The 22,571-nt window shown below is 38.8% G+C and overlaps 1 protein-coding gene across 12 annotated transcripts in view; it reads left to right on the top strand.

The window, feature by feature from the left end:
- Positions 1 to 22,571, top strand: part of LOC121434638 (A-kinase anchor protein 9-like) — a 136,989-nt gene that overhangs the window by 76,283 nt on the left and 38,135 nt on the right. For 11 of the 12 annotated variants that reach the window (XM_041633568.1, XM_041633570.1, XM_041633577.1 and 8 more), the window contains 4 exons: positions 10,739 to 10,901; positions 11,787 to 11,999; positions 13,259 to 13,297; positions 14,612 to 14,844. In XM_041633568.1, coding sequence (XP_041489502.1) covers positions 10,739 to 10,901; positions 11,787 to 11,999; positions 13,259 to 13,297; positions 14,612 to 14,844 — 648 coding nt within the window. The remainder of the gene's footprint in view (positions 1 to 10,738; positions 10,902 to 11,786; positions 12,000 to 13,258; positions 13,298 to 14,611; positions 14,845 to 22,571) is intronic. The other variant, XM_041633572.1, reaches the window with a different exon arrangement.

The following is a 22,571-nucleotide window of genomic DNA, read 5'->3' on the forward strand; positions in this document are numbered from 1 at the left end:
ACCATCTTGAGCATCTGGTACCCAAAACTAGTCTTAAAGTAGCGCTATCAGCATCATGATGTCATATGAACAAGGTGGAGTCGTTGGTGTGGGGCCACATCTTCATCAGGGAAACATTGAAGATTGATGCACGAAAATATACTGTTCATTGTGGAAATGTAAACATTATTCATGTAGACATATATTCAACAAAAGGTATGATATAGACAAAAATAGGTTCTTTCTGTTCCATACCAGATGGCTCCTAACATGAGACAGAAACTCTGAATTTTTTTTTTTAATGCTTAGATTTAGAGAAGGATAGCCATTGTCTAACTCCAAAGCCAGCTTTGATATTTAAGTCAGTTATGACTATTATTCCACTGGGTAGTACGTGTGTGTGTGTGTGTAAAATGTTCAGAGATTTTTTGTCCTGTAGATGACCTGTCCTCATAAATCATAATTATCTTTGCTCAGTGATCCTTTCTGGATAGTTACCTTTTCTTCTTAGGCATCTAAATGCCCAGGGTCTCTTGACTTTTTGAAGAATTTTCCTGCAAAGACAAGACCAGAACCTTGCCGCAAGCCTTATGATGTTTTCTTACCACCTGTATGATTGTCACTTCTGTGGATGAGCTATTATTTCTCTTAAGAGGTTTCTTCTTTTCAAATTGAATCTTTATTAATTTTGGTGTATCATAGCTTTTCTTGTGGAAACAGTGAAACCCCTTCCCCAGTGTCTCACATCTCCTGGTTTCCATTCTGAGGTCAACATGTCCTTGAAATACACCAGCTGATTTAATTCAGAAGGTTTTTTTCTATTATCCAATGTCTCTCTGTTGCCTTTAGCATTAAGAAAATTCAAGGTTAATCAAACATTATGCAACCTATTTTAGGGGTATTTTCCATCCCTTTCTGTTTGTTTAACATATCTTTATAGTTCAATTGTATCTTTCTATAACTGCCTGACCCGTAGGATTGTTTGGTATACCTGTAATATGCTTTGTATTATAATAAGCAAAAAACTTTCATTTTCTAGAGACATATACTGGACCATTATCTGTCTTTATTCATGCAGATATACCTGTGATGGCCATAACTTCTAATAAATGCATGATTACACAATCAGCCTTTTCCGAGCTCAAGGCAGTTGCCCATTGAAAACCTGAATAAGTGTCAATAGTGTGGTGTACATATTTTAAATTTTCAAGTTCTGTAAAGTGGAACACATCCATCTGCCAGATTTTATTCCTTTGAGTACCCTTTGGGTTACTCCCTGCTGGTAGCAGTATTTGGTTATAAAAAGAGCAAGTAGGACATCTCTTTATAATCTCCTTAGCTTGTTTCCATGTAATAGAAAACTTTCTTTAAACCTTTACTGTTAACATGATTTTTTTACGAAATTCTGAGGCCTTCAGCAAATTTCCAATCAATAATCGATCAATTTCAGCGTTACCTTGTACTTGAGGGCCTGGCAGACCGTATGGGATTGGATGTGTGTTATGTATATGGGCAAAGCCTATTCCTAGTTGTATCTTGAACCTGAATGACTAATGAAGTTAATTCTGCATCATCTGGTATAAATTCAGTGGTTTCAATATGCAAGACAATTTCTGTATATTGAGAATCAGTAACAATATGGAGAGGTTCTTTAAAATCCCTTAGTACCTATCTACACATACATAAATACAACATGCCAAGGCTGTTTTTATATTTGTGTTTTGATCCATTTTCAGTTGGCTTCTAAGTTTCCTAATGATGATTGCCCAGCTTTAAATATTGCATAAATCAACTTTGTTTTCATTATTATTAAATTAATAAAGGCATTTGCTTCCTAAATAGGAAGTTATGCTCATGGTGCTCCAGATATTTATAACATAAAGCATACAAGTTTATTTTCAGAAGAAGTCTAAGTAGTTAATGTTCCAATCACCACTCACTTTCATACTTTGAATACCTCAATTGGCTGAAGGAGTTCTTGCTTACAGGCAACCAAATTGCAATTAGTTTCAATTTAACATAATTATCTTTCTTCTTAGTCTCTTGGATGGATAGATAGATAGATAGATAGATAGATAGATAGATAGATAGATAGATGAAAATACTCTCAATTTGAGAGTGAGGGAAACAGAAGGAAGGAGGGAGAAAACATAGGAGCAGCTGAAGGGAAGAAAGAAGGAACTGTGAAATGTAATTTGCTATAAGTAATGTAATAAAAATAAAATCCTATTTAAAAGAAGTGTAATGGAAAAAAACTCTTAGTACCATGAGAATAGCATAAAGCTCTGCCTTTTGGACAGAATTATAAGAGCTTTGTTCCACCTTACTTAAATCTTCTGATTTGTAACCTGCCTTTCCTGACTTGTTGGCATCAGTTTAAAATCTACAGGCTCCAGTCATTGGTGTGTCACATACAATTGAGGAAAGAGTCCAAGTAGTTTTCTTTATAAGATTAATTCTCTTACCTTTGTGATAATTGCTATTAATTTCTCCTAAGAAATTATCACAAGCTCTTTGCCAGGGTTCATTGTCTTCCCGTAATTTTTAATTTCATCAGTAATAAAAGGCACTATAATTTCTGTAGGGTCTATTCCTGCTAGTTGACGAAGTCTCAGTTTTCCTTTTATAATTATTCAGAGACCTTTTCCACATAAGTTTTTAATTTTTTACTTGGTTTATGTGGTAAAAAAAAAATTTAAATGCTAAGATAATATCTTTCCTCCACTTTAAAATTCTTATAGAGGAAATTCTGGAAGGCAGTATGACTAGAATGCAATCAAGATTTGGGTTCACCCTATCCACTTGTGCCTCCTGTAATTTCAACCATAGTTAATTCTTTCTCAACTTCAGCTGTTAATTCTATGGGACTATTTAAGTCTTTGTCACCATCTAAGGTTTTGTTTAAATGAATTATTAGATGAGGTGTTATCCCAGCATCTGCTCTAGACTGAAAATGTCACCGAACAATCTGTGAAAGTCATTAAGAAACTTTCAATTGGTCTCTTCTAATTTGTGCCTTGTGTGTGCTAATTTTCTGTAAGCCTATTTTATAACCTAGGTAGTTGACAGAATCTCCTCTTTGTTTTTTTGGGTTGTTTTGTTTTGTTTTCAGGGTCAATTCGTAATCTCCATTTAGACAAAACTTTCTTTACTTCTTCAAACATTCCTTCTAAAGTATCTACATTTGAATCAGATAGCAAAAATGTCATCCATGTAATGGTAATTTCATAAATGTATGTTTATATCTAAGGTTGTTTTATTGGGGACAATAATCAGCTCTATACTAAAAATTAATAGCAAATGTTAATTAAGTCTAGATCTTCTAGAACTTGGTGAGTCAACAAAGTCTGACACATCACTTTGAGGCAGGACCAAGCCCCCCCTTAACCTAGATTTTGCAAGGTATCCCTCCATAGGAAATAGGCTTCAAAATGCCAGTTTATGCACTAGGAATAAATACTGGTTCCACTGCCAGTGGCCCCACAGACTATCCAAGCCACACAACTGTCACCCACATTCAAAGTGCCTATTTCGGTCATATGCAGGTTCTCCAACTGTCAGTGTGGAGTCATTGAGCTCCCACTTGCTTAAGTCAGCTGTTTCTGTGGGTTTCCCCATCATGGTCTTGACCCCTTTGCTCATATTATTGCTTCTTCCTCTGTTCGACTGGACTCCAGGAGCTCAGCTCAGTGCTTAGTGTGGATCTCTGTTTCTGCTTTTATCAGTTACTGGATGAAGTTTCTTTTGTGACAGTTAAGCTAGTCATCAATCTGATTGCAGGGGTAAGGGCAATTTTGGCATCCTCTCCACTATTGCTTAGATTCTTAGCTGTAGTCATCTTTGTGGATTCCTGGGAATTTCCCTGATGCCAGATTTCTTTCCCTCAACTCTACCTTCCAGATCCCTCACGTTCTCTTTCTCCCTTTCTCCCCTCCTCACTCTTCTTCCATCCTCCTCCCACCCCCTAGGCTCCCAATTTACTCAGGAGATCTTGTCTATTTCACCTTTCCAGGGGATTCATGTATGTCTCTCTTAGGGCGCTCCTTGTTTCCTGGCTTCTCTGGGATTGTGGACTACAGGCTGGTTATCCTTTGCTTTTCGTCTAATATACACGTATGAGTGAGAACATATCATGTTTGTCTTTCTGGATCTGGGTTACTTCACACAGTATGAGTTTTTCCAGTTCTGTCTGTTTGCCTGAAAATTTCAAGATGTCATTGTTTCTGTAAATGTGCCACATTTTCTTTATCCATTCTTCAGTTGAGGGGTATCAAAGTTGTCTCCAGGTTCTGACTGTTATAAATAATGCTGCTATAAACATAGCTGAGCAAATATCCTTGTAATTTCAGTATTCATCCTTTGGATAGATGCCCAAGAGTGATATTGCTGGGTCTTGAGGAAGATTGTGTTCCCAATTTTCTGAGAAACCTCCTACTAATTACCTTAGTGTGTGTGCATACGTATATCTATGTGTTGTTTCTTTATTAGTGTTTTGTTTGATGTATATGGGTGTTTTGCCTTTATGCATGTATACTACACACTCCCTGATGCCCATAGAGGCTTGAAGAGGGTCTCAGGGTAACTGGGTTTACATATGGTTATGAACTGCCATGTTAGTGCTGGGAATCACATCCCAGTTCTCTGCAAGAATAATAGCTGCTCCTAACCATGAAGCCATCTCTCCAGCCCCTAGTGTGTTTAGTTTCTTACTTTAATCTCTGTTCCTGGTTATAAAGGAATGCTTTTTATAGACTTTCATTTTATATAAATATAAGCAAGGTGTGCCTGCTTCTGTAAATGGGCAAAAACAATAAAACATATTTTGGACTATTTTAATTGAGGGTCTTCTTCATGGACATGGATTAATAAAGTTTATCATCAGTTACTGCACTGTTATTGTCTTAGTCACTGTTCATTTGCTGTGAAGAGACACTGTGACTAAGACAACTCTCACAAAAGAAAGTATTTGATTGGGTGCTAGCTTACATTTTCAGAGTCTTTTGTCTTCGTGGTGGGGAGGATGGCAGAAGGCATGGCATGGTGCTGGAGAAATATCTACAAGCTATAGCCTAGTCTGCAAGTGGGCGCTGGCCCAATCACAAGAACCTGAGCTTGAACCACCAGTGACTATGTAAACATCCAGGCGTGGCCCCATTCTTCTATAATCCCTGTTCTGGAGAGAGACTGGAGACAGGAGGATTACTTAGTCCTCCTAGCCAAGTTCAGTAGAGACCATCTCGAGTAGTAAGGCAGAGAACAGTGGACTCCAAGTTGTCCTCTGGTTTCAAAATCTTTTAAGAGTAAATTAAATGCAGGGCCAAGAAGGTGGCTCCCTGGTTACAGCACCTGCACACAAGTACAAAGGTCTGAGTTGATCCCCAGAACTCACAAAGTGCAAGTTAGGTCTGGTGACTCATCTGTAATTCCAGTCCCAGCAGACAGGGGACCCCAGAGCACACAATGTAGCAAGGCAAGCCACATTGGCAAACTTGGTCTGATAGAGGAACCCTGCTTCAACAAGGATGGAAGAGTAATTCAGATGATTCCTGACTTCTGCCTTGGGCTTCCACCTACACACAGACGGACAGAGAGAGAGAGAGAAATTACATTTCACTGCAGCAGTCATAGCGTTATTCCTCCATCTTATATAGATGAGAAGACACGTCCAGCAACTGGAGGGCATAAGCATCTGTAGCCAGCAAGAACTCCTGCATGTAGACACCTCTCTGCTTCACTGCTCCCAACCAGATAGGTCCTGGACTTTCTATGAAGAGTCTCTCTCTCTCCCTCTCCCTCTCCCTCTCCCTCTCCCTCTCCCTCTCCCTCTCCCTCTCCCTCTCCCTCTCCTCCTCCCTCCCTCCCTCCCTCCCTCCCCCTCTCTCTCCCTCCCTCCCTCCCTCCCTCTCTCTCTCTCTCTGTCTCTCTCCTGTGTGTGGGAGTGGTGGTCATGGTCTTCTGATTTTGTTTTTCTTGCCCTGAAGATTTGAATACCAGCACAGACTATGAAATGAGAGTGACTGTGAAATCAGTTTTTATGGTATTACCTCTTTCTTTAGTGTACATTTTTCCATTTAGATATAGTTTTTTTGTGGGTTTCGCATATTTAGTTACAGAATAAAAAAAACAAGCATCAAAATGAATGTCTGTTACTTACAGCAACTTTCATTGTTGAGAATCTTTTGTCAGGATTATTTTTTTTTTAAATATTTATTTATTATGCATACAATATTCTGTCTGTGTGCATGTCTGCAGGCCAGAAGAGGGCAGCAGACCTCTTTACAGATGGTTGTGAGCCACCATGTGGTTGCTGGGAATTGAACTCAGGACCTTTGGAAGAACAGGCAATGCTCTTAACCACTGAGCCATCTCTCCAGCCCCTGTCAGGATTATTTTTAAGTAGGTTATTTATCTTTTAAAATTTTGAGTGACTGTCTCACAGTTGCCTCAGTTTCTGCGGCTGCGGAGACGGCTGTTGATCACGACCAACATGGGCTTCTAGTCAGGCCCCGGGGGCTGCTGTCGGCAATGTGACTGCTAACTAATATATGTAATACAGCTTTCAAAGGAAATTGTCCTTGACATGCACTCTAGAAACTGAAAATGGGTTGTAGCCAAAACATGTATAAGCCAGTGGCTTCTTAAATGTCTTGTTTCTAAGGAGATATAGCACAGGTTCTAATTCAGTTTTTCAGAACTGATGATTTTTGATGTGCTTGAATTAGAAATGTGAACACAATCATACGTTCTATTTTATATTCTTAAAGCAGCATTCTAGTGGGGACGGAAAACACTAGCTTATCTCCAAAGCATTATAAACTTGTTTAAATACTCTTTTCAAAGCTCTAAAGTGGGACTTGGATCCTGTTAGGCAGGCTTTTGTGTTGGAGTCCTTACTCACATCCTACCTGTCCAGGTACCTGTAGGGACAGACTTTAACCACACCCTCTGCGCTAGCCTGTTCCTCCTTTGGCTCAGCATGGGGTTATTTGAATAGCTCAGTTGAGAGGAGCTTTTCTTTTTGAATTGTGAGGCTTGAAGAGCTAGAGAAAGTCAGCAGCATTTCTCAAGTGCTACCATGAAGATTTACAAGCTGACCTCGCCTGCAAGATCTTGTTGGAAGACCTGCTTATTGCCTTAGACACATTGGATACTGAGAGCAGTTCTATTGCTTGGCTAATTAGATCCTTGTTTTATTCTTTTCATTTGTTGAGGATTTAATTATTCTAGTTGGAACTATATTTTTTGTTTGTTGCATTTATTATTGGGTTGTGGGGGTTTTCTTCTATTTTGGTTTTTGACTTGATGGATTTTGTGGGATGGTTTTTTTGTTTTAAGCTAAACTTTTGTATCAGCTTTTTGTTGTATTTCTATGAATTATAATTTACTTGTAAATACTAAAGAAAATTTTGTACTAGTATAGAATGTCTTGATAAATTCAAAGGAACTTTAATGTAGTAAGTATAAAGAAAACTGATGGAGCAGAAGAAGCTTGGCACCTCATATAGAATGGATTCTTCCAGGACCTATTTGACCACTGTCCAGCTCAGTGGCTCCTCATTGGAAGAACAGGAGGTAGACTTTTATGAAGTTGAATCTCGTGTGCCTTTGCCGTATCCTTATCCTCTGTCTGAACATTTGGATGAAAAGAACTCAGTTATTATCAACATTTCTATTTTTCATTTTATTCACAAAAGAAATGGACACATATTAAAACTTATTTCTAAAATTTCATTGCCCACCCCTCCTTATTCAGTAAGTATTCAGTAGTACTTTAACAATGTAGTGCACTGTAATGAGTTGAAAATGTCACTGTCTTTATAGAGGGTGACTGGACCAGACCGTAGCTTGACTATCATTGGGTATTACTGCTCACACACCTGAGGTGGGCAGAAGTGCTAAATTTGTTCCTCAGACCACAACTTCACTGCTTTTGACTTAAGATAGTACAATAAGCTAAATACTGCATTTCTTCAGTACCAGTCAAGCTATTTAAAAAGAGCTTTCCAGTCCTTAACAGTGTGTGTTTGTAATACTGGTCCAAAATAAGAAGAAAAAAAAAATCAGTGAATGTCTGTGAGAAAATGGGTTTTATGCTGCCTAAGATTGCCTAGGGAATTGCTGTGCCACTTGGGGATGTGATAGCCCTATTGGCCATAGCTATAGACATAGTAAAGGGAACTTGTATTCTGAATGCTTTTTACGACCGCAGGGACTTGTTTTCTGTTTTAATAAACTTTTTAATTTCATAGAGAAATAATCTTTTTAGCTTTTAACATGAAGTATATTTTGTGAACACTCCTAAGATCAAATGCTCAGTGTAAAAATGCCTGCCTGTTCAGGACTTCTGGTTCATAGCATCTTTAAATATGTTGTGAACATTCTCTATGGGCTATTTAGCATTTTTATGACTTGTATGGCTTTATAAGTCGTAGCTAATATTTACTGTGCCAGAAGATTTTAAGAATAGTTTTGCTGCCTCACAATTTTTAAAGTGACAGAATATTTACAAATGCTTTACGCATGGTTTAACACTGTTTGCTGAAAAGTTAAAACTCTGAATTTCATTTTATTTTTTATATGTATTGCATGTTGTTCCCCATGGTAGGGATCAGTCATGCTCTACCTGTGGGGAAGAAATTCAAGTCTTAATTATTGAGATGAAAATTTGAAGAGGATCTTTTATTCCAGTGAAGTATGAACCCAGTGTGTTATCCTAATTTGTTTCATAGCTTTATTTTGTTTTATTGCTTCAAAGTTTTTGTTTTGCTTTTTCTTGTTCTTGTTGTAAATTTCTGAGTATACTGTTATGCTAACTAGCTTAAATCTTGTGAAATGAGAGATAAAAGCAAGGGTTTGGCAGTTCATTCATGTAAAGCAGGATTTTATTTTGTTTAAATCCTCTATTGAATTTTTGTAATAAATCTGAAATGTGGAAAGAAATGCACCTGTTTTGGTTACAATCTGAACTCTTAGAGAGTTCCAACTTTTATTAGGTGACAGTTAGTTTCAGGGAGAGATTTACATGTGCATATGCAGAAGTGATGGATACTTTTGGTTACAATCTGAACTCTTAGAGAGTTCTAGCTTTTATTAGGTGACAGTTTCCGGGAGAGATTTACATGTGCATATGCAGAAGTGATGGATACTTTTGGAAATAGCTGTTGCAGCTAACTTTAAAAAGGTATTTGTGTACGGATGAGTTCATACTTTCTGGTCATGTTTCTTTACAATCTAAGTAAATGTATTTTGCATTTTAAAAGAATAAATCCTTTTCCCAATTAAATGTGTTTACATAAAAATTTTATCCTTTTTGGTGATATTTTCCATTTCATATGAATTCTCATTGAAATAATGTTTTAAGTGATACTTTAAGTGTCTTATTAAAACAAGAATAATTACATGTGGCTCTTTGGACATTTACTTAGAACAGTGGTTCTCAACCTGTGGATCTCAACCCCTTTGGGGATCAAATGACCCTTTCATAGGGGTTGCCTAAGACCATTGAAAACCAGATTTATATTATAATTCATAACAACAAAATTACAGTTATGAAGTAGCAATGAAAATAACTTTAGGATTGGGGGGCACTGCAACATAAGGAACTGTACTAAAGGGTGGCAGCATTGGAAGGTTGAGAACCATTAATTTTAAAGTGATCGTAAGCTTTAGTGACACTATAGTCTATGTCTTTCCATAAATAGTACTCAGATGTGAAGCACAAAAATAATATTAAGTATTATATATAAATGCATTATTAATATAATTAAATATGTCATTGTTTTAATATATTGGTTGTTTATTATCTTTAGAATTATATAGTTATTTTAATATTAATGTGTTTTGTGATACATTACTTCTATCTAAGCTAGAAACCACTATATTTGGTTATATTTTAAATTTAGAACTTAGTAGTTATATCTTTGAGTTTCACAGAGTACATGTAAATTCAAAGATCCCCAAGACTTGCTGTTTCTCTACTGTAGACACATGCAGCTACTTGTTTTTGAAAGCTTCAGATTGGTACTGATGAAGACAGGTAATGAGGACAGCCCTTCAGAGGCCAGATGACATAAGCAGGGTCACTGCCTTTTTTGGGAGTTCACACCACTGACCCAGTAACAGTGACCATTTACCTACTGCTTCAAATCTGTGGCTCCAGTCCCTTCTGCCATCTCTGCCACCCATGAGTCTTTATGCTCTTAGCACTTGAAGGGCACTAGATTTTTAATGTTTCTGTCGTCCAAGGTTTTTCAATAAGCTGAATATCTTCAGATGCTTTAACGTTTTTACAAATTCTTTCCAGAAGTATGATGCTTCTATTTAATACGCACGTGTTACAATTTTATTTATTGCTGTCCTGTGATTTTGTTTTTGATGCCATGTGTTAGTATACAGTCAGTACTGAAGATGTTAACAGTCAGATGTTGAAGTAGAAGTCTGTAGGAATACAGAGAGCTTTGCCTCAGTAGCTCTATCCCTGTTGTATGACAATGTGTGTCCACTGATCTAAAGTCAGATTCAGATGCATATTTCATAGCTCCGTGAAACTGGCCTAGATCCCTTACAGAACGTGGCATACAGCAAACATATGTATTTGCCTTGACTTATCCTACCTGCTGTTAACATGTGCTGCAAGTGTTTAACTGTAATTTAATGTCTTTATTTGGGATCCTTTTTTATTGTTTTGCTTGTTTACAAGAAATAATACTGAATTCCCAATACTTACCTTCCTTTGTGTTCTCTTGCCCTCCTGGTTTAGCTTGAACATGCGAAAGTTACACAGACCCAGTTGGTGTGTGAAACGGTTAGACAAAAACAGGAAGCAGAGGAGTCACTTAGATGCATAGAAGAACTCCAGGAGCGACTTCAGGATGAGTCCAGCGCCAGAGAGCAGCTGGCTGTGGAGCTGAATAGAGCCGAAAGTAAGTGCCTTGCCTCTGGTCACTGAGACAGGAGATGTTTCAGTCCTAAAATAGAGACTTGGATGCATATTCTCGTTTGTAAACCCCCAGTCTAACTTAAAGTGAACTTTGAAAAATGGCTGTAGTTTGTCCTCTGAGTTTCCCTAAGCAGTTAAAAAAATTTAAGAATGCACACACACACACACACACACACACACACACACACACGTTATAAAAAGAATCTATAGAATTATAGATAACATTAAAAAGTTATGTGATTAAAAAGTAGATGATGGTGAGTCTGAGGTAATTCCTTAAAAACGAGAAACTAAGGTTTCTATTTGTACGGTATAAGGTCATTATTAAATGTGGTCACAGACTTTAACCTCTAAAACCCTCTTCTAGTCTCTGTGACTATTGAGGGTTTTGGCCTTTTAGAATTGTTATATCAACCTTCTCTAATATATTTAAAATGTGATCCAATTCACAAGCTCTATTTTAAGCTCCCAGGAGCCTGTCTGTTTCTGTCTGTTTGATAAACTGAACTGCATATGTGTGTTGTGGTACTTTAGTATAGCAAGTACTAGACAGTTTAGATAGATTCCGTGTTTATGTGCGGTGAACAAGAACAATTACTGAAAATGACAGTAAAGCTCAGCAGCAGGCTTTCAATAGGATGGAGTGATAGAAAGTTTGCTCACAGGGTGTCTTTATTGTTAATACCTAATGCTTAGCTTGGCCTAGACACACACATCTGCAATCTCAACACTTAGAGGGCTGAGGTAGGAGGATCACAATGTTCAAGGCTAGCATAGGATATAATAGTGAGACCCTATCTCAAAAAACAAAACCTGATCGTAAATTTAAATTAGAAGCAATTCCATTCTCCTGCTTTGTGTCTTATAGATATTATCGATGGATATTCAGATGAAAAACTTGCTTTTGAAAGAGAAATTCAGGAAAAATCGTATGTGATAGATCATCTAGAGCAGCAATTGTTACATGCAAACCAGAGACTGCAGGAATTGGAAGCTGAGCAACAGCAAGTGCAGGAGGAGAGAGAGCTGCTGTCCAGGCAGAAGGCGGCGATGAGAGAGATGGCAGGCCCAGTGGAGCAGCGTATGTACTGAGACTTTGTATCATATAGTTCCTCTTCTATTTTTCTTCTTCAGATGTTCATGCAACAGACAATCCTCTTAAGTGCCATTATTTATATATTTTATATACAAACTTGAAAAATCTTAAGAAAATATACTTTAAAAGCAAATGAGTTATTAGCCATTTTTATGGAATCATTTTCTATTTTGCCTTTTATGGATACTAACTTTTAGCAGGAAAAGATATTTATTTATGCTCCAACATCTTATCAAAAAGACAAAAGCTGAAAATAATGAGGCTGTGTGTTTTAGAAATGGATACAACAGAGTTCTTTTAGTAGGAGACTGACGTAGGTGGGTCTTCATCTATGTGTTACTTTCATTGGTCAAGTAAAGAAACTGCCTTGGCCTTTGATAGGACAGCAGCTTAGATAGGCGGAGTAGACAGAACAGAATGCTGGGAAGAAGGGAAGTGAGGCAGACGCCATGCCTCTCCTCTCTGAGACAGACACAGGTTAAGATCTTTCCTGGTGCTACACAGATTACTAAATATGGGTTAAAGCAAGATGTGAGAATTAGCCAATAAGAGGCTGAAACTAATGGGCCAGGCAGTGTTTAAATGAGTACAGTTTCCATGTAATTATTTTGGGTAAAGCTAGCCGGTGGCCGTGAGCCTGGTGGCTTGAAGCGGCCCGCTGCTCCTTCTACAGGAGACAGGTGATGAAAATGTTATCAACTCTGATCTGGTGCTGGTCATGAGCAGGTGTAGGCTATGTGAGCTTGCAAGCCCCAGAGACCCAGCAGATATCTGACATCTCCTTCAGGGGGATTCAAAGAACATTTAACTTTATAATAGCTAATTTTTACATCTTGATTTTAAAGCTTGTTGAGTGGTGAATATCTGTGTTTGTGACCATGGACTCTGACTCCTGTTTATCACACCCTCTTTGATTTTAAATGCACAGTTGGGATCTATATACTTGGAGTTTCTCTGTTTTCATCAACTTAGAAATAAAACTTACATTTTCATGTGTGTGTGTGTGTGTGTGTGTGTGTGTGTGTGTGTGTGTGTTGGGGGAAGATGGCTCAGATTAGTTTGACTCAAGTTCAGGGCTGGAAATTTTAAGGTTAAAAGGTCTCATTAATACATACAAAATTTGCAAAAGACTGTGGGTAACACAGTGATAACCAGTGATGTCAGCATTTTAATGTGTACAGCTATGCATTATCATATTTGAGGAAGTAGAAGACATAACTGTAATTTTGTTTTTACTCTCCTAGGGCCAATAAATGCTGCAGTTGCTGCAGCTCCCGGAGGAGGTGTGTGCAGTTGCATGCACTGTTTTTGGGTGGTAGACTCACAACTTAAAATTTGGGTGACCCTCAGTTTTCAACTAACATTTCTAATTTTGCAGTTCTCTGTTGTGTTTCTTTCATACTTACAATGTTTTCTTTTCAGCAGTAACACAGCTTAATTTACAATAAAAACGTTTTGTTTTGCTATTAACATCTGAGATTCATAGTTAGCATCATCTTATTTCATCTGCTTTTGCACAGAGTCCAAAACCATTTTGATATCTCAAAAGAAATGTTGAGTATCGTTAAGAAACAAACTATTTTTGTTCTATGAATGAGTTAAGCTCTCTGGTTCTTCAGAGTGTTCCTTGTCAAACAGAAGAGCTGGTAAGCTGATGGTGTCAAATGAATCAGTTAATTTACTAAGAGGCTTTGTGGCTGATTAACTTTGATACTAACATATAATAGTGATATTATTTTAGAAAAGATGTTCTCTATAGATTCCAGATCTGATCACAATGGTGGCACATCAGTTAGTATAAAAGTTCTAGAAGGTTCTTTTCTCTTTTTCTCTTTGCTGTCTATACTTTATCACCTACAATAACAACAGCTAATCTTCACACAATCTTTTTTATACCCCAGACACTTGTTTTTTACACATATTAATTTCATCCCCAGTTGCTCATTTAATGAAACTGAAGACCGTCTTATCAAATGTCACATAGGGGAAAAGAGTGGAAATAGGTATTGAACGTGCTCCTCATGCACTAACCACATCAGTCCCATACATGTAATGTTCCCTTGCTGCAAAATATGGAAACATGAAAAGGTAGTTTAGGGATATGGATCTAATGTAATAAAACTTAACACTAATCATAAATTCTGACTGTCGTCTCCTTCCTCTTTATGTTCCCCTTTTCTTGGTTAAAGATTTACAGTATTTGCTTACTGGGTTTATTATGTATGCATATGAAGGTGACTTTTGACTCAGTGTTGCCTATGGTTAAAAATGTGGTCAGTGTTTTATGTATTAATTCAATTGAACTTTGTTCTTTCCCTCATCATAAAAATGGATTATTCTGTTATTTACTATATTTTCACAAAAATACCTTTCTGTAATAGAAATTTTTATTTTCGTTCATTCTACCTAACAGTAGTTAACTTTCTTGTGTACGAGTATTTTGATATTCAAAAAAAAAGAATTTAGTTTTTAATGTAAAGTAATTCTCAGCTTTTGCTTCATGAAGATAAAGTTTAAAGGTAGTAGTTTGTGACTTCATTATCATAATATCATAAATCATTATTTACCCAAGTGTATTGTGCTGTATTTGCAAACAGGATTTCTGCAGGAGACAGAAAAGCTAATGAAAGAAAAGCTCCAAGTACAATGCCAAGCAGAAAAAGTACACAGTGAACTCCAGAATCAAGTTAAAATTCTCGAAATTGACGTTGAAGAAAAGATCAGTAAGCTAATAGAAATGGAGCAGGAGAAAAATGCCGAAGTAACAGACCTCAGGCAGCAGAACCAAGCCCTGGAGAAACAACTAGAAAATTTGAGAAAATTTGTTGATGTAAGTATCTTCAGCTTGAGCTACATTTTGAAATCAGGTCTTTGTTGGTTGGATGGGCAGATATGAATTCATGGGTGGGTGGACAGACGGACGACTAACAATGGGATAGGTAGGTGTTTAAGTGGGTGGATGGGTGGATGGATTGGGTGGGTAGCTGGATGACCACTAAGGCTGAGGGTACAACTTGGTGATACAATCCATGCTTGCTTAGTATTCAGGAGTCTCTGAATCGAATGCCTAGCAACACAAAGATTAAGTATGAGCTGAGTGGTGTTGGCGCACACGTTTAATCCCAACACTCAGGAGGCAAAGGCAAGCGGATCTCTGTGAGTTCAAGACCAGCCTGGTATACAGAGTGATTTCCAGGACAACCAGGTCTGTTACACAGAGAAAGTGTCTCAAAAAAAAAAAGGTTTAATGGATAAATAATTTTTATAAAGAAATTTAAAAGCACTCCTAGTTGTGAATAACCCTAAGCAGCTCTGTTTTCCAAATTCAAAGTTAAGCTTTTTCTAGTAGCCACATCAGAGAAGAGCTCCAAGAGTTACCACTGCCCCTGCACATCTCCCGGTGTGGCACATAGCACTGGGGCAGGGACCGCTGTCATGCTGCCGCAGTTCTCACCTAGAATCTCATTGCTTTTGACTTCTCGCACAGAACATCTCTAGGGTTTCATAAGCCAGTGTAGGCTGATATTTCTGTCCTGCCAGCCAGCTCCCAAGTAACCACACAGACTTATTATAATTTATTAATTATAAATGTGCAACCCACATTTCTTTTTTTTTTTTTTTTTTAGTTTTCTTGATTCTTTTTTTTTTTAAGTTTCAGGGTTTTTTTATTGAGAAAAGGAGAAAAAAAAAAAACAAGTTTCCACCTCCTCCCAGCCTCCCATTTCCCTCCCCCTCCTCCCCCCCTACGCCCCCTCCTCCCACCCTTCTCCCCCTCCCCCCCACTCCTTTCCCCCTCCCTCTCCAGTCCAAAGAGCAGTCAGGGTTTTCTGCCCTGTGGTAAGACCTAGGACCTCCCACCTCCGTCCATATCTAGGAAGGTGAACATCCAAACTGGCTGGGCTCCCACAAAGCCATCACATTACGTAGGATCAAACCCCCGTGCCATTGTCCTTTGCTTCTCATCAGCCCTCATAGTTCGCCATGTTCAGAGAGTCCAGTTTTATCCCATGCTTTTTCAGTCACAGTCCAGCTGGTCATGGTGAGCTCTCAATAGATCAGCTCCACTGTCTCAGTGGGTGGGTGCATTCCTCGTGGTCCCGACTTCTTTGCTCATGTTCTCCCTCCTTCTGCTCCTCATTGGGACTTTGGGAGCTCAGTCCAGTGCTCCAGTGTGGGTCTCTGTCTCTATCTCCATCCATCACCAGATGAAGGTTCTATGATGATATGCAAGATATTCGTCAGTATTGCTCAAGGATAGGGTCATTTCAGGTTCCCTATTCTCAACTGCCCAAGGAACTAACTGGGGACCTCAGCTTGGGCACCTGGGAGCCCCTCTAGGGTCAGGTCTCTTGCCAACCCTAAAGTGGTTCCCTTAACTAAGAATTGTGGTTCCGTGCTCCCCTGTCCAACCTTCCTTTATCCCAATCCTCCTGCTTTCCCAAGGCCCGACCTCCTTCCCTTCTAACTTTTCTCTCCCCATCTCCCCTTACCCCCAACCCACCCCACCCCAAGATCCCAATTTTCTCCCTGGCAATTTTGTCTACTTCCCTTAGCCAAGAGGATAACTATATGTTTTTCCTTGGGTTCCCCATCTTACTTAGCTTCTTTAGATTCACCTATTGTAGACTCCGTGACCCTTATTTATGGCTAGAAACCAATTATGAGTGAGTACATCCCATGTTCATCTTTTTGGGTCTGGGATACCTCACTCAGGATAGTGTTTTCTATTTCCATCCATTTGCATGCAAAATTCGAGAAGTCATTGTTTTTTACCGCTGAGTAGTACTCTAATGTGTAGATATTCCATACTTTCTTCATCCATTCTTCCATTGAAGGGCATCTAGGTTGTTTCCAGGTTCTGGCTATTACAAATAATACTGCTATGAACATAGTTGAACAAATGCTTTTGTCATATGATAGGGCATTTCTTGGGTATATTCCCAAGAGTGGTATTGCTGGGTCCAGGGGTAGGTTGATCCCGAATTTCCTAAGAAACCGAAACACTGACTTCCATAGTGGTTGCACAAGTTTGCATTCCCACCAGCAATGGATGAGGGTACCCCTTCCTCCACAACCTCTCCAGCAAAGGTTATCGTTGGTGTTTTTGACTTTAGCCATTCTGACAGGTGTAAGATGATATCTCAAAGTTGTTTTGATTTGCATTTCCCTGATTGCTAAGGAAGTTGAGCATGACCTTAAGTGTCTTTTGGCCATTTGAACTTCTTCTGTTGAGAATTCTCTGTTCAGATCAGTGCCCCATTTTTTAATTGGGTTAATTAGCATTTTAAAGTCTAGTTTCTTGAGTTCTCTATATATTTTGGAGATCAGAACTTTGTCTGTTGCGGGATTGGTGAAGATCTTCTCCCAGTCAGTAGGTTGCCTTTGTGTCTTAGTGACAGTGTCCTTTGCTTTACAGAAGCTTCTCAGTTTTAGTAGGTCCCATTTATTCAATGTTGCTCTTAATGTCTGTGCTTCTGGGGTTATACATAGGAAGCGATCTCCTGTGCCCATCTGTTGTAGGGTATTTCCCACTTTCTCGTCTATCCTTTTCAGTGTGTTCGGGCTGATATTGAGGTCTTTAATCCATTTGGACTTGAGTTTTGTGCACGGTGAAAGATGTGGGTCTATTTTCATTCTTCTACAGGTTGACATCCAGTTGTGCCAGCACCATTTGTTGAAGATGCTTTCTTTCTTCCATTGTATACTTTTAGCTCCTTTATCAAAAATGAGGTGGTCATAGGTTTGTGGGTTAAAATCCGGGTCTTCTATACGATTCCATTGGTCGACTTCTCTGTTTTTATGCCAGTACCACACTGTTTTCATTACTGTAGCTCTGTAATAGAGTTTGAAGTCAGGGATGGTAATGCCTCCAGAAGATCCTTTACTGTATAGGATTGTTTTGGCTATCCTGGGTTTTTTGTTTTTCCATATAAAGTTGATTATTGTCCTCTCCAGATCTGTGAAGAATTTTGATGGGATCTTTGGTGGGGATTGCATTGAATCTATAAATTGCCTTAGGTAGAATTGCCATTTTTACTATGTTGATCCTCCCAATCCAAGAGCAAGGTAGATCCATCCATTTTTTGGTATCCTCTTCAATTTCTTTCTTCAATGCCTTAAAGTTCTTGTCAAATAGATCTTTCACTTCCTTGGTTAGATTTACCCCAAGATATTTAATGCTGTTTGTGGCTATCGTGAATGGCGAAGCTTCTCTGATTTCCCTCTCTGCTTCCCTATCCTTTGTGTATAAGAGGGCGACTGATTTTTTGGAGTTGATCTTGTATCCTGCCACATTACTAAAGCTGTTTATCAGCTGTAAAAGTTCTTTGGTGGAGTTTTGGGGGTCGCTTAAGTACACTATCATATCATCTGCGAATAACGAAAGTTTAACTTCTTCCTTTCCAATTCGAATCCCCTTGATCCCATTATGTTGTCTTATTGCTATTGCTAGAACTTCAAGTACTATATTGAAGAGGTATGGAGAGAGTGGACATCCTTGTCGTGTTCCTGAGTTAAGCGGGATGGCTTTGAGTTTCTCTCCGTTTAATTTGATGTTAGCTGTCGGCTTGCTGTATATAGCTTTTATTATATTTAGGTATGACCCTTGTATCCCTAATCTCTCCAAGACTTTTAACATAAATGGATGTTGAATTTTGTCGAATGCTTTTTCAGCATCTAATGAGATGATCATATGGTTATTTTCCTTCAGTTTATTTATATGATGGATTACATTGATAGATTTTCGTATGTTGAACCAGCCCTGCATCTCAGGAATGAAGCCTACTTGATCATAATGGATAATTTTCCTAATGTGTTCTTGGATTCGGTTTGCCAGTATTTTGTTGAGGATTTTTGCGTCGATGTTCATGAGTGAGATTGGCCTGTAATTCTCTTTCCTGGTTGAGTCTTTGTGTGGTTTTGGTATCAGAGTAACTGTAGCTTCATAAAAGGAATTAGGTAATGACCCTTCTGTTTCTATATTGTGGAATACATTAAGGAGTATGGGTATTAGCTCTTCTTGGAAGTTCTGGTAGAATTCCGCATTGAAACCATCTGGTCCTGGGCTTTTTTTGGTAGGGAGGTTTTTGATAACAGCTTCTAATTCTTCGCGACCAACAGGTCTGTTTAGATTGTTCACCTGGTCCTGGTGTAACTTTGGTATATGGTATTTATCTAAAAAAGTGTCCATTTCTTTTACATTTTCCAGTTTTGTGTTATACAGGCTTTTGTAATATGATCTGATGATTCTCTGAATTTCCTCTGTGTCTGTGGTTATGTCCCCCTTTTCATTTCTGATCCTGTTAATTTGCGTATTCTCTCTCTGCCGTTTGATTAGTTTGGATAGGGGTTTATCAATCTTGTTGATTTTCTCCAGGAACCAGCTTTTTGTTTCATTGATTCTTTGGATTGTTTTCTGTGTTTCTATTTTGTTGATTTCAGCCCTCAGTTTGATTATTTCCAATCTTCTACTCCTCCTAGGTGAGTCTGCTTCTTTTTTTTCTAGAGCTTTCAGGTGGGCTGTTAAGTCTTCAATATGTGCTTTCTCTGTTTTCTTTAAGTGGGCACTTAGTGCGATGAACTTTCCTCTTAGCACTGCTTTCATAGTGTCCCATAAGTTCGAGTATGTTGTTTCTTTATTTTCATTGAATTCAAGGAAGACTTTAATTTCTTTCTTTATTTCTTCCTTAATCCAGGTATGGTTCAGAAGTTGACTGTTCAGTTTCCATGAGTTTGTAGGCTTTCTGGGGGTAGCATTGTTGTTGAATTCTAACTTTAATCCATGGTGATCTGATAAGACACAGGTGGTTACTAATATTTTTTTGTAACTGTGTAAGTTAGCTTTGTTACCGAGTATGTGGTCAATTTTCGAGAAGGTTCCATGAGCTGCAGAGAAGAAGGTATATTCTTTCCTATTTGGGTGGAATAATCTATAGATGTCTGTTAAGTCCATTTGATTCATTACCTTCATTAATTCTCTAATTTCTCTGTTAGGTTTCTGTCTGATTGACCTGTCCATTGGTGAGAGAGGAGCGTTGAAGTCTCCTACTATTAGTGTGTGTGGTTTGATGGCTGCCTTGAGTTTTAGTAATGTTGCTTTTACATACGTGGGCGCTTTTATATTAGGGGCGTAGATATTCAGGATTGAGACTGCATCCTGATGAATTGTTCCTGTTATGAGTATAAAATGTCCCTCTCCATCTCTTCTGATTGATTTAAGTTTGAAGTCAACTTTGTTAGAAATTAGTATGGCCACACCTGCTTGGTCCATTTGCTTGATAAGCCTTTTCCCAGCCCTTTACTCTGAGTAGGTGCCTGTCTTTGTGGTTGAGGTGTGTTTCTTGTAGACAGCAGAACGTTGGATCCTGTTTTCGTATCCAATCCCTTAGCCTGTGCCTTTTTATAGGTGAGTTGAGCCCATTGACATTAAGTGATATTAATGACCAGTGGTTGTTAACTCCGGTCACTTTTTTAGTAGTAGGGTTTGTGTGTTTCCCTTCTTTGAGTTGCGCTGGTGAAAGGTCTCTAGATGACTGAGTTATTGTGGGCATTGTTGGACTCCTTGGTTAGTGATTTTCCTTCTATAATTTTCTGTAAGGCTGGATTTGTGGCTACGTATTGTTTGAATTTGTTTTTATCCTGGAAAATTTTGTTTTCTCCATTTATAGTGAACGAAAGCTTGGCTGGATATAGTAGTCTGGGCTTGCATCCATGATCTCTTAGTTTTTGCAGTACATCTATCCAGGACCTTCTGGCTTTCATGGTTTCCATAGAGAAGTCAGGTGTAAGTCTGATAGGTTTACCTTTATAAGTAACTTGGCCTTTTTCCTTTGCGGCTCTTAATATTCTTTCTTTATTCTGTGTATTTTGTGTTTTGATTATTATATGGCGAGGGGATGTTTTTTTTTGATCCAGCCTATTTGGTGTTCTGTATGCTTCTTGAACCTTCATAGGTACCTCTTTCTTCAGGTTAGGAAAGTTTTCTTCTATAATTTTATTAAGTATATTTTCTGTACCGTTGAGCTGCACTTCTTCTCCTTCTTCTACTCCAATTATTCTTAGGTTTGGTCTTTTTATTGTGTCCCAAATTTCCTGAATGTTTTGTGATGAGAATTTGTTGGTTTTGCTGTTTTCTTTGATCAGTGTGTTTATTTTTTCTATGGTATCTTCAGTGTCTGATATTCTCTCTTCTATCTCTTGTAATCTGTTGTTAGTACTTGTTTCTGTCATTCCTGTTCGTTTACCCAGATTTTCCATCTCCATTCTTCCCTCGGTTTGTGCTTTCTTCATTGCTTCCATTTCATTCTTCATGTCTTGAACCGCTTCCCTAACCTGTTTGATTGCTTTTTCTTGTTTCTCTTGGTTTTCTTGCGTGTCTTTGAGCGATTTATTCATTTCCTCTACCTTTTTGTTTGTAATCTCTAATTGTTTATGGCAGTTTTTCACCTCCTGTTTAAGGTCCTCTATTATTTTCATATAGTTCACTTTTGAGTCGATTTCTTCTATTTCTTCAGGAGTAGGGTGTACAATTCTTCTTATTTCGGGATCCCTGGTTTCTGGTGGTGTCATGTTGCCTTTCAGATTGTTGGAGGAATTCTTGTATTGGCGGCTTCCCATCTCTTCCTTCAAATGGAGCCAGGAGAGGCCTGGTCTCTTGGTCCAGACTTTGCTGTGATTGACTCTCAGGGTATATCTCTTCAGTGTAGAAGCAGGAACCGTTCCCGTCCAGATGGGATTCCTCAGCAACTAAACAGGGCCGCCGTAGCCCAATGATCCAGGGCCAACAGGATGAATGGAGCAAGTGGGGGGGGGGGGGGGGGGATGGTATCCAGGAGCGCACAGGAAGCCTGGCGCTGGAGCTGAAGGTGCCGGCTCCCTTACAGGGGACCCTGAGGCCTGCCCGGCTGGCAGGCACTCACCGCTCTGGGTGGGTCGCCTTAGTTTAGGAGCTTAAGACTGTAGTTGAGCACTGGTCCTAGCATACAGCGCGGCAGGGTTGGGGAGGGGTGCTGGGGGTGCTGGGTCGTGCAAAAGAAAGACAGCCCTGCAGAAGGAGCTGGGGGAGGGGGTTTGTGCTCTCTTCCGGGACAGTCGCCCGCACCTGGGTAGCACACACTCACCCGTCCTGATGGGATTCCTCAGCAACCCCCACATTTCTTATCTACATCCTACCACGTCTCTCTGTATGGCATGCTCATCTTGTTTCTCTCCACCCTCCTTTATCCCAGAGAGCTCTCTCCCCTGTCCTGAAGTCCTGCCTAACCTCTTTCTGCGTACCTGTCGGCCAGTTAGCTCTTCATTAGACCAGTGAGAGCAACACATCTTCACAGCATACAGGATTTCTCACAGCAGCCAGTGACCTTCACTTGTCAGAGAATCAGTGGAATACATTTTGTATTTTTAGGTGTGCATCTAGAATTATTAAGCAAACTAATTTATATTGTTTACCTGTTCTCAAGCTGAATTAGCAATAGATTCCTCCTTTGTACAAATTCATCTTGTTCTTATTCTACATTTAATATTATTTTAGTAAAAAGGATAGTACTGCTAATAATTTGA

Source organism: Microtus oregoni, unplaced genomic scaffold (genome assembly GCF_018167655.1).
Source record: "Microtus oregoni isolate MIOR12 unplaced genomic scaffold, Mior012 000044F_ref0000062, whole genome shotgun sequence".
NCBI lineage: Eukaryota > Metazoa > Chordata > Mammalia > Rodentia > Cricetidae > Microtus > Microtus oregoni.